The sequence below is a fragment of the Oncorhynchus tshawytscha genome, linkage group LG08 (assembly GCF_018296145.1).
Source record: "Oncorhynchus tshawytscha isolate Ot180627B linkage group LG08, Otsh_v2.0, whole genome shotgun sequence".
Classification (NCBI taxonomy): Eukaryota; Metazoa; Chordata; class Actinopteri; order Salmoniformes; family Salmonidae; genus Oncorhynchus; species Oncorhynchus tshawytscha.
The window spans coordinates 30648812-30661198 of record NC_056436.1 but is presented as its reverse complement, the minus strand read 5'-3'; the positions used below and the strand labels follow the sequence as shown (position 1 = coordinate 30661198).

At 43.5% G+C, this 12387-nt stretch overlaps 1 protein-coding gene across 1 annotated transcript in view; it reads left to right on the top strand.

Moving 5' to 3' along the window:
* The window catches only part of LOC112256660 (ryanodine receptor 3), a 162539-nt gene that overhangs the window by 75572 nt on the left and 74580 nt on the right, over positions 1 to 12387 (top strand). Inside the window, exons 13-19 of the mRNA XM_024430062.2 lie at positions 1706 to 1886; positions 2803 to 2938; positions 7531 to 7626; positions 9322 to 9440; positions 10798 to 10931; positions 11162 to 11403; positions 11607 to 11799. Coding sequence (XP_024285830.1) covers positions 1706 to 1886; positions 2803 to 2938; positions 7531 to 7626; positions 9322 to 9440; positions 10798 to 10931; positions 11162 to 11403; positions 11607 to 11799 — 1101 coding nt within the window. The remainder of the gene's footprint in view (positions 1 to 1705; positions 1887 to 2802; positions 2939 to 7530; positions 7627 to 9321; positions 9441 to 10797; positions 10932 to 11161; positions 11404 to 11606; positions 11800 to 12387) is intronic.

Here is a 12387-nt window from a genome sequence, read left to right as displayed (position 1 = left end):
GGTTGACCCACCTGAATCAGAGAATTTGGATCAGAGCGTCTGCTAAATTACAAAAATGTCAATTTAAATGTAAAGTGACAAGGCAACAGGATAGATAATAGACTGAGCTGTAGCAGCAGCATGTGTGTGTCTGTTGCATCAGTATGCATGTGTGTGCATGCGTATGTAGTGTGTGTGTGTGTGTGTGTGTGTGTGTGTGTGTGTGTGTTAGGGTGTAAGTATATGTGAGTGTGTGGGTAGAGTCCAGTGTGTGTGCATAGAGTTAGTGCAAGAGATTCAATAAAAAAGGGTCAATGCAGGTAGTCAATGTAGCCATTTGATTAGCTATTTAGCCGTCTTGTTTAGAGGTCTTATGCCTTGGGGGTAGAAGTAGGTTCAAGTCTTCACTGATAAACGGTTATTTTATTTTCATGACAGTCTTCATGCATATTCATCGGTTGTACGGTAATTGTGCCAGCCCTACAAAAGTATAACACCTACTTGACTGTAGTGTAATATGCATGCTGTCTGGGTGTAAAGCCCTGTAGACTGTGAATGCACAGCAGCATTTGAGATTTGGCCTGTGAGCAGTGGGCTGCACAGCCCACAAAAAGCACACTGCCTGCCTGGCTCAGTGACCCAGTCATCCGTGGCCAAACAGGACAATAAACACATCAAGCCATAAGGCCACTTACGGCCAGTCATGAATGAGAATGCTATGGAGCGAATAAATGTTCAAAGCCTCCTCATCTGCCACTATTAAACTGGCCTGTGACTGTGAATCAAACACATACCCCCCTCCGTGACGTCAGTTGGTCAAATATTGCTGACTGGCTTTTACCACTGTCCAGACCTAGACTGCCGCCTGTGAGCTGTACCTCTCCACCCCCCCCCCCCCCCCCCTCCTCAGCCCCCTCTGTGTGACAGAGCAGGGGCTCATTTTAGGTCACACGCGGAAATAACATTTCAGCATGGATGACCTCAAGGCACAAATGATGTTCCTATGGCAGTCACTGCTTGAGTCATATTCTAATACTGGAGTTTGGTGTTGTTATGAAACCTTATGATTATCATATAATGATGTCATGATATAAAGAACCTGCTGTCATACACTGAGTGCACAAAGCAGTATGAACATGACAAACTGACCAAGTGAATCCATGTGAAAATTGTTGTCCCTTATTGATGTCACTTATTTAAATCCACTTCAATCAGTGTAGATGAAGGGAAGGAGACAGGTTAAAGGAGGATTTTTAAGCCTTGAGACAATTGAGACATGGATTGTGTATGTGATTCATTCAGAGGGTGAATGGGCGAGACAAAAGATTTAAGTGCCTTTGAACTGGGTATGATAGTAGGTGCCAGTTTGTGTCAAGAACTGCAACGCTGCTGGGTTTGTCACGCTCAACAGTGCCCCATGTGTTTGACGAATGGTCCACCACCCAAAGGACATCCAGCCAACTTGACACAACTGTAGGATGCATTGGAATCAACATGGGCCACCATCCCTTCGGAATGCTTTCGACATCTTGTAACGTCCATGCCCTGATGAATTTAGGCTGTACTGAGGGCAAAAGGGGGTGCAACTCAATATTAGGAAGGTGTTCCTAATGTTTGATATGCTCAGTGTATATTCCCTTGTTTTGATGCTGAAAAATCTACTTTTGCAAAATGGAGTACTTTCAAAGTTTCCTGTGGTGAAGATAACCCTTCTTCCCTGTTCCAGAGACCTGGACTGTCTGGGGGGAAAGAACCGTGCGTCAGTAGCCCTGCCCATCGAGGAGGTCCTCCAGACCCTCAATGACCTCATCACCTACTTCCAGGTGCCTAATGCTGAGCTGGAGCACGAGGAGAAACAGATCATGCTGCGCTCTCTCAAGAACCGACAGAACCTCTTCAAACAGGAAGTGAGTTCATCCACACATGAAGTGCCGCGTCGCAATCCTGCCTGACGGTTGCTTGGCAGCAGAGGACAATAAAAGTCCAAAGTCAGGGGTTTCAATTGTGATTAAGGCAATTTTAGTAAGTGGTCATTGCAGGAGCCGGGCTTAAATGCAGTGTTGCCAAGACACGCTGTTTTTAAAGGCTAAATCAATGGATTCTTGGTACAGTATTTCAATGCCATATTGTATTTCAGAGCATTGCTTTTCAACTGTCAGCAGTTTTGTTCCGAGTTTTTCTGTGGTGACAACAATGGCGTGGAGCCTTTTGATAAGCCTCTCGGCCCAAAATTGTTCTCATCAATTATAAAATGTCAGCTGCCTTCCCTTGTGCCTGTGATGTTAAATACACAACGTCAACTTCTCTCCTTAACGGAAACAAAAGCTGTTGCTGTGGATTTAAATTTCCCGAGTTGTTCACTTTGTCTCCAAGCAATAAGTTCATAACAGGAATTGATGTAAAATAGCTGTGTGCAGTGTTTAAGTAATGTTTACATAATTGGTATAACCATACACAATACTGTTTCCGGCATACACCGATCCTGCCCTTGGAATGCTTCAATAACCCATCTATATCCCAGCCTACACACTTCTCCATAATTGTATTAATATCCCAAAATTGCTCTTTTCCATCCCGCTCTCCCATACGATACAGTTGTAAGGTCAATTTTTCATTGTTGACAGATGATAGGCTTTTCATGGAGTTATAAATCACCTGCAATTTTCCTTTCTCACAGCTGGGCATGCTGCTTAGCATACCTGATCGCTATAACCATCCTAGATTAATCATCCAGGCATGAAGGCATGGGAGAGACTAGGAGCAGGTTAATTGAGGACACATGATGATGATGTCAGAGTAATGATGGGTGTGTCTTTGTTTCAGGGCATGCTGACTCTGGTGTCCTGCTGCATCGACCGTCTCAACGTGTACAACAGTGCAGCCCACTTTGGGGAGTGTGCCGGGGCAGAGGCTGGGGCTTCCTGGAAGGACATCCTCAACCTGCTCTATGAGCTGCTAGGTGAGAGAGACAATAGAAGAGTATATCCTCCAAAGAGTATTTTACACAAGTCATCACACCAATATAGTTACAATCATATAAAGTGTCACAGTAAAATCGTTAAACACAACAGTAGACAAAGACAGGACAGCCTGTCTGCTCCTTGCTTGTTACACACACACACACACACACACTTCACAGTAATCAATCATTGTTGCCTGCCACGAAAGCCCTGGCGTTCTCTGAGTCCCAGTACTGCTCTTACCAACCACAGGCCTGCGTCTCACTGCTGCCGTGGGATTATTTGTCTCAGCTGAGCTGGCATTTACAGAGCTGTTTATGGTCCTCTAGGTACTCTAAGGTGGTGTTTCCCCATCTTACACGCCTGTCTGTGAGGATGACTCAGTTAGGGCAGGCACAATTACTGTATAACTGTGTAACCGACAGGTATGGTTGAAGACCGTCATGAAAATAAAATAACAGTCATAACCGTATAAAAAATATGACATACAGTACTAGGCAAAAGTTTAGGAAAACCTACTCATTCAAGGGTTTTTAGTTATTTTTACTATTTTCTACATTGAAGATGTCAAAACTATGAAATCATGGAATCATGTATTAACCAAAAGAGTGGTGAACAAATCAAAATATATTTTATATTTGAGATTCTTCAAATAGCCACCCTTTGCAATGACAGCTTTGCACATTCTTGGCATTCTCTCAACCAGCTTCACCTGGAATGTTTTTCCAACAGTCTTGAAGAGGTTCCCACATATGCTGAGCACTTGTTGGCTGCTTTTCCATCACTCTGCGGTTCGACTCATCCCAAACCATCTCAATTTGGTTGAGGTCAGGGGATTGTTGAGGCCAGGTAATCTGATGCAGCACTCCATCACTCTCCTTCTTTTTAAAATAGCCCATACACAGCCTGGAAGTGTGTTGGGTCATTGTCCTGTTGAAAAACAAATGATAGTCCCACTAAGCCCAATCCAGCTGGGATGGCGTATCGCTGCAGAATGATGTGGTAGCCATGCTGGTTAAATGTGCATTGAATTAGAAATAAATTACTGACAGTGTCACCAGCAAAGCACCCCCACAGCATAACTCCACCTCCTCCATGCTTTATGTTGGAAAATACACATGCGGAAATCATCTGTTCACCCACACCACGTCTCACAAAGACACAGCCGTTGGAACCAAGAATCTCCAATTTGGACTCCAGACCAAAGGACAAATTTCCACTGGTATAATGTCCATTGCTCGTGTTTCTTGGCCCAAGCAAGTCTCTTCTGTCACATATGCTCTCTCTCCGGTGCTCTAGGTCATCATGCTCCCGCGCCTCAGCTGGATTGACACGTTCCTGCGCCTTAGCAGAGGTGACCGGTCCGCTCCTGATCCCCGGGATCGTCATCCTGGTCGGCGTCCTGCGGCTGGAACCGCACGTTGGGGAGGGGGTACTGTCACGTGTGCTCCCTCTCCGGCCTCTAGATCACCAGGCTGCTCGTTAGGGCGCACACCTGTCACCAGCATTACACTCAACTGGACTCCATCACCTTCCCTTTATATGTCACTCCCTTTGGTTTCTTCCTCAGTCGTCATTGTTCCTGTTTCATGTCTGTGCGCTGTTTGTGTTTCTTTTTTTTGTGTCTTTTTTTGGGGTCTTTTTTAATGTTTTCACTCCCTGAACTTGCTTCCCGACTCTCAGCATACATTGTTACATCTTCTTCTTATTGGTATCCTTTAGTAGTGGTTTCTTTGCAGCAATTTGACCATGAAGGCCTGATTCACAGTTAACTTTGAGATTTGTCTGTTACTTGAACTCTGAAGCATTTGGGCTACAATTTCTAAGGCTGGTAACCCTAATGAACTTTTCCTCTGCAGCAGAGGTAACTCTGGGTCTTCCATTCCTGTAGCGATCCTCATGAGAGCCAGTTTCATCATAGCTCTTGATGGTTTTTGCAACTGCACTTGAAGAAACTTTCAAAGTTCTTGAAATTTCCCGTATTGACTGACCTTAAAGTAATGATGGACTGTCATTTCTCTTTCCTTATTTGAGCTGTTCTTGCCATAATATGAACTTGGTATTTTACCAAATAGGGATATCTTCTGTATACCACCCCTACCTTGTCACAACACAACCGATTGGCTCAAACGCATTAAGAAGGAAAGAACTTCCACAAATGAACTTTTAACAAGGCACACCTGTTAATTGAAATGCATTCCAGGTGACTACCTCATGAAGCTAGTTGAGAGAATGCCAAGAGTGTGAAAAGCTGTCATCAAGGCAAAGGGTGGCTATTTGCAGAATCTCAAATATAAAATATATTTTTATTTGTTCAACACTATTTTTTGGTTACTACATGATTCCATATGTGTTATTTCGTAGTTTTGATGTCCTCACTATTATTCTACAATGTAAAAATAAACAAAAACCCTTGAATGAGTAGTTGTTCTAAAACTTTTAACTGGTGGTGTATGTCTGTATGTATATACTGTATGTGTGTATGTGTGTGTGTGTATATATGGGTATATATATTTTGTGTGTGTGGAACGAACAGCTGACTGAAGAAGGGACGGCCGGGCATTCGTGCGGTTGAGTCCGTTTCTGAGGTAACATGGACTCTTAACAACGTGATGAAACATTTTGCTCCTTGTTGAAACAAACAAGGTGTAATAGCAAATGAGTCTTTGGTTGCCTAGACAATGTCCCCCTCCCTGCAACAGCACACATAGAAATAGAATGAATAGAACAGGCTTGGAACCTCTAACCCTGGCAACATGACTGGTAAACTCGTGGGTGAACTCACAGTGGATGCCTGCTGTTGTGATGCAAATCATTTCCATGGTAGTGTAGAATGTTCGTTCCAATGATGTCAAAGGGGAATGATGTTGCTCATACAATGTAATGTATTTTTTGTAATGCCAGTTGAGTTCAATCAACAAATCACACCACATACTGACACATCCTGCTTTTTCTTCCTGCTTTGCTCCCTGCAATGGCCGTCAGTCCACCCATTTAGCCAGTGGTGCTCAACTCCAGTCTTCGAGTACCCTCAACAGTACACATTTGTATTGTAGACCGGACAAACACACCTGAAATGGACCCTTCACAATGACAGAAGGCGTGTGTATTGTTATTGTATTGGCTAGATATTGCTGCATTGTTGGAGCTAGAAACATAAGCATTTCGCTGCACCTGCGATAACATCTGCAAACTATGTACACCACCAATAAACTTTACAATCATGACCTTCACAGCCCTAGCCTCAGTACACATGCACTCTAGTACCACACACAGACTCACAAACACACACATACGTACTGTACGCACATGTACATGCACACACACACACACATGCATTCATGCTACACACACATCATAATTGCTGCTAACAGACTCGTATTTACTTTTGCTAATACTGCACAATTTAAACACTTGCCCCCCCAATCCCCCGTTCCCTGATATGTGTAAATATTGGACAGGCCTTCCTGTATTATACTTGTGCAAAAATGTTTATTCTATTCTACTGAGCCATTTACTTTATGTTCGTGTTCTTATCTTTTATTCTTTATTTTAGTTTGCGTTGGTCGAGAAGGAAGCAAGTAAGCGTTTGGTTGGACGGTGTATACCATGTGTATCCTGTACATACGACGAATAAAACTTGAACACACACACCCACAAACAGGGGCTGGAAGTGGATAAGGATAGCATGCAGATTTCACGTCTGTGTGAAGTGCTTCCAGGGTCTCTACCCAACATCTCCCCCAGCATGTCTACAACATTCTCCCAGCCAATCTGGACTGCCCATGTTCACCAGATGGTCACCACTTTTCCCCATATCCTTGAGTTAGGCCACAAATTGTTCGAATACGGTCTTTCAGGGTGGGAAAAACCAGTCCAATCTTACATGTCAGTTGTACATTATAGGCATTCCCTCTTGGAGTAGGAGCATGTCTCCTGCTCAGAAGCTTCCCAGTTCTAGTGTCTGTGTCATTGTCTGAGCCCTTCACAGCGTGTTTACATGGTGCTTTCTCCTCATGGGGAGCATTAATGTGCAGACCACGTCCCCCCTCGCGTACCCCCTCCTCCACACACCTGCACCAGCTAAATGGATTTGTGAGCTAGGCCTCCTCTCCTCTGTCTATGCCAGGTGACCCTGTCATTTTTGGCTGGGACGACTCTCCTTTCCTGTCCCCCTGATGTCACGCCCTTCCTTTATACGCCGCAGCTGAATTAATATGCATAAAGGCTTTGAAGAAGAACACTACTCTTTCCTTGGCATGGAGTGTGGTTTAAGGTGTGCATTTTGTGTGACGTTGTTGTTGTTGTTGTGTAAGATGTAAGGTTTGGCAGTGTTGTTGGCTGTAGGTGCAAAGACAAGCAATTTGAATTATCCTCTTCATAACTAACAAAGATTATATGTAACCTGTCTTCTTCCCTTGACATGGGTGTCATTGTTTGTTGCGGAAGATGTGCAGTGTATTTCTACAGGAGCTATGTTTTTGCTGTAGGTCAAAGATAAGCAATTTGCATTATCCTCTTCAGACTTGCCAACTGGATATGTATCGTGTCTCCTCCCCTTGACCTGTGACCTTGTCCATGTGTCCTGTAGCGGCACTGATCCGAGGCAACAGGAACAACTGCACCCAGTTCTCCAACAACCTGGACTGGCTGGTCAGCAAGCTGGAGAGACTGGAGTCTTCCTCAGGTACCATGATACCACCTGACACGTGTTTAAATGATAACATGATACCACCATGACACGTGTTTAAATGATAACATGATACCACCATGACACGTGTTTAAATGATAACATGATACCACCATGACACGTGTTTAAATGATAACATGATACCACCATGACACGTGTTTAAATGATAACACGATACCACCATGACACGTGTTTAAATGATAACACGATACCACCATGACACGTGTTTAAATGATAACATGATACCACCATGACACGTGTTTAAATGATAACATGATACCACCATGACACGTGTTTAAATGATAACATGATACCACCATGACACGTGTTTAAATGATAACACGATACCACCATGACACGTGTTTAAATGATAACACGATACCACCATGACACGTGTTTAAATGATAACATGATACCACCATGACACGTGTTTAAATGATAACATGATACCACCATGACACGTGTTTAAATGATAACATGATACCACCATGACACGTGTTTAAATGATAACACGATACCACCATGACACGTGTTTAAATGATAACATGATACCACCTGACACGTGTTTAAATGATAACATGATACCACCATGACACGTGTTTAAATGACACCACCATGACACGTGTTTAAATGATAACACGATACCACCATGACACGTGTTTAAATGATAACATGATACCACCATGACACGTGTTTAAATGATAACATGATACCACCATGACACGTGTTTAAATGATAACACGATACCACCATGACACGTGTTTAAATGATAACACGATACCACCATGACACGTGTTTAAATGATAACACGATACCACCATGACACGTGTTTAAATGATAACACGATACCACCATGACACGTGTTTAAATGATAACACGATACCACCATGACACGTGTTTAAATGATAACACGATACCACCATGACACGTGTTTAAATGATAACATGATACCACCATGACACGTGTTTAAATGATAACACGATACCACCATGACACGTGTTTAAATGATACCACGATACCACCATGACACGTGTTTAAATGATAACCATGACACGTGTTTAAATATACCACCATGACACGTGTTTAAATGATAACACGATACCACCATGACACGTGTTTAAATGATAACACGATACCACCATGACACGTGTTTAAATGATAACATGATACCACCATGACACGTGTTTAAATGATAACATGATACCACCATGACACGTGTTTAAATGATAACACGATTCCACCATGACACGTGTTTAAATGATACCACCATGACACGTGTTTAAATGATAACACGATACCACCATGACACGTGTTTGAGGACCACAATGGAAACAAGCCTCCGGGCTTTATTGTGTTTTTATCCCTGCTAAACTTTTATGTATGTAAAGTCTCCGGGCTGGAACAGTCAACTTCTTTTTTCATTATCGATTCAATCAATCAATAAAGCTAAAGCTTTGTGTGACCTTGTCCTACCTGCATGCTGTCTGCACATGGTTTCAAAGGTGATGTGGAGTTGGATTGCACTGTTGTAAACCCCAGACCTGGTGTTTAGAGTCCTGGATGGCTTTAGTAATGCCTGGCCATGTATCGTCATACCCTCTTCTTGTGCTCAGGAGCATGCGTTTGCGAAATGACCTTTTGTGTCTTGTTCCCTTGTCCTCGGTGGCCGTTAATTGATGATTTGCCACGCAGGCATACTGGAGGTTCTCCACTGCATTCTAATTGAGAGCCCGGAGGCTCTAAATATCATCCAGAGAGGACACATCAAGTCCATCATCTCCCTGCTCTACAAACATGGACGCAACCACAAGGTGAGCTGAAACCGGAGGAGGAGCTGTATCATCAAATATATCAGCATGATCAAGTGAATATACTGGAACTACATAGTTTTTGTTTTGATACTATTCATCCATCACAAGAGCTTGACCACAGTTTCTTATAAAGCACAGTAATTCACAGATGAGCCTGCATTTTCTTTGTACACCCAGTGCTGACAGGGCTGCAGAGAGTTGATGAGTCCTTGTTGGAGCTGGGCATTTGACTGTAATGTGTAGAGGCATTGTGTATCAATATGTTTACATTGAAATAAGCACTCCAGCCGGGCTGCCATCTCCTTTGTCATAAATCACAGTGGTTGTATCATTTGGCTGTAGCCGCTCATAAAGCCTCTGATAATAAAGCTCAGGTCTTGGCCTGGCTCCCTTGGCTGCCGTCCTTTGCCCATTTAATTCTTCTGCTTTGTAAAGCCAGGATGGGCCCACATGCATCAAAATGATATTACTGGATGTGGTTTCTGCTGATTAGCATCTCTCAGTAATTATGACTGGCTGCATTAAAGAGCGGCTGGACTCACCGATTCCGCATTTTTTTCTATTGCTCATTAAGAAAAACGAGATTTGAGTCTTAGGGGTGTGGTTTGATGTGGGTGTGTTATGTTTGCTTTATTGTACCCTGGAAGTTATTGTTGTTTGTCCCTCTTGAGGCAGGGTAGCAACAACATCCTCAAAATCGTCATAATTAATCTAGATAAACACAAGATGCTCGTGAATTGATTCTGACACTCTCTAGGTGTTACAAATCCGTGTTTCTGGGCAAGTGGTCATAATTGTAGTTCAAGTAAGTTGTGATGACCTCAGTTACACAAATCTTGCAAAACTCAGTTTTGGAATGTACTGACTTTATGACCAAAATTATCCTACGTATGCTTTTCAGTCAATTTTGACACTAGAATACATGTTTCTAAATAATACCATGCCACATACTGTGGACAACTTTCTAATAGACAAGTTGTTATTTAATAGCTAAAGGTAATGCTTTCCCTCTAATAGTAACATGGAAAATGACTATGTATGAGTTGGTCCTGTTCTCTCTCTGTCTTTCTCTCTCTCTGTCTTTCTCTCTCTCTCTTTGCCCCTCTCTCTTTGCCCCTCTCTCTTTGCCCCTCTCTCTCTCTGCCCCCTCTCTCTCTGCCCCCTCTCTCTCTCTGCCCTCTCTCTTTGCCCCTCTCTCTCTCTGCCCCTCTCTCTCTCTGCCCCCTCTCTCTCTCTCTCTGCCCCCTCTCTCTCTTTTCTGCCCCCTCTCTCTCTTTCTGCCCCCCTCTCTCTCTCTGCCCCTCTCTCTCTCTCTCTGCCCCTCTCTCTCTCTCTCTCTCTCTCTCTCTGCCTGCAGATTTTGGATGTGCTCTGTTCCCTGTGTGTGTGTAATGGGGTGGCAGTACGAGCCAATCAGAACCTCATCTGCGATCACCTGCTCCCCAAAAGAGATCTGCTTCTCCAGACCCGATTGGTCAATGACGTTCAAAGGTAAAAAGCCATCCAATCCCAGCCCAGTATAATTAGATTGAGGCGCTACTGGTTGTAAAGTACGAGTTATATACTTTATATATATATATATATATATATTAGTGTTGGATATCCTTTTTATTGCTGTGTTTGTTTGATTGGATTGTGCAAGGTGAAGGTGCATTTAACAACATCGAACACAGTTACCAGTATGTGATTAAACCCTAATCCGTGTCTCTAATCTTTGGCAGCATGAGGCCCAACATTTACCTGGGAATGAGTGAGGGCTCGGCCCAGTATAAGAAGTGGTACTACGAGCTGATGATTGATCAGGTGGACCACTTCTTGACCAGTGACCCCTCTCACCTGCGTGTGGGCTGGGCCACCAACAAGGGTTACGCCCCTTACCCAGGTGGAGGGGAGGGTTGGGGGGGCAACGGGGTGGGGGACGACCTCTACTCTTACGGCTTCGACGGACTTCATCTCTGGTCAGGTCAGTTTTTTTCCATCTGAATCTCAAGCACATTAAGTCACCTGCTTCATAAATTATGAGAAGTCACCCAGATTGTGTCTAGACAGTGTGTGTCCTGCAGGGCAAATATCTCTGGCCACTGTGTGTGTGTGTGTTTTCGTGTGCAAAAGTGAGTGTGTGTCTTGCAGGTCATATTTCTGTGCTGAGACTGTGGTTTATTGCAGGTCGTATCTCCCGGGCGGTGGCTTCTATTAACCAACACATCCTGACCTCTGAGGATGTGGTGAGCTGTTGTCTGGACCTGGGAGCCCCCAGCATCTCCTTTAGGATCAATGGACAGCCCGTACAGGGCATGTTCGAGAACTTCAACATCGATGGACTCTTCTTCCCTGTTGTCAGCTTTTCCGCTGGGGTCAAGTATGTGTTTGTCTTACACACACAGCTGCCGTTTCTATGAATGAACACGTCTACACACATACAGGGCCCTTTCTATTCCCTTTCTATTCTCCCTCTAGTTTGCACAAAACTCCATCTAATCCATTCCTCTATAGTTTCCTCTAAATATGAATCCTTAAGGGCTCGGCATACATCTTACGCACTTGTGTTGCCATGGCAACTTCAAATTATGTGACTGACATGTCTGAAAAATGAAATTTCAAGCTTCAGGAAGCATTCCAGGATTTTATGACCGACCCTGTTTTCTACAGTAAAATGGCATTTTACTATTCTGGACCACTGTCCGAGACATGACGCTTGACAGCTCAAAATATTTCAGTTCACATCAAATTCCATAATGGCCTGCAAGCTACCCTGTATCTCAATTACCACAATAACATTTGCAGAAGAATTATACAAAATTATACAGCATTCTACAAAATTAACAGGAACTCATAATTATAGGAATTCTGTCAGCGTTATTCGGCATTTTGTCTGTCTGTATGATGCAAGCCACATCATATATTGTAAATGAACCCTGTGGGGTTTGAACATTTCCTGTCCTCTGTG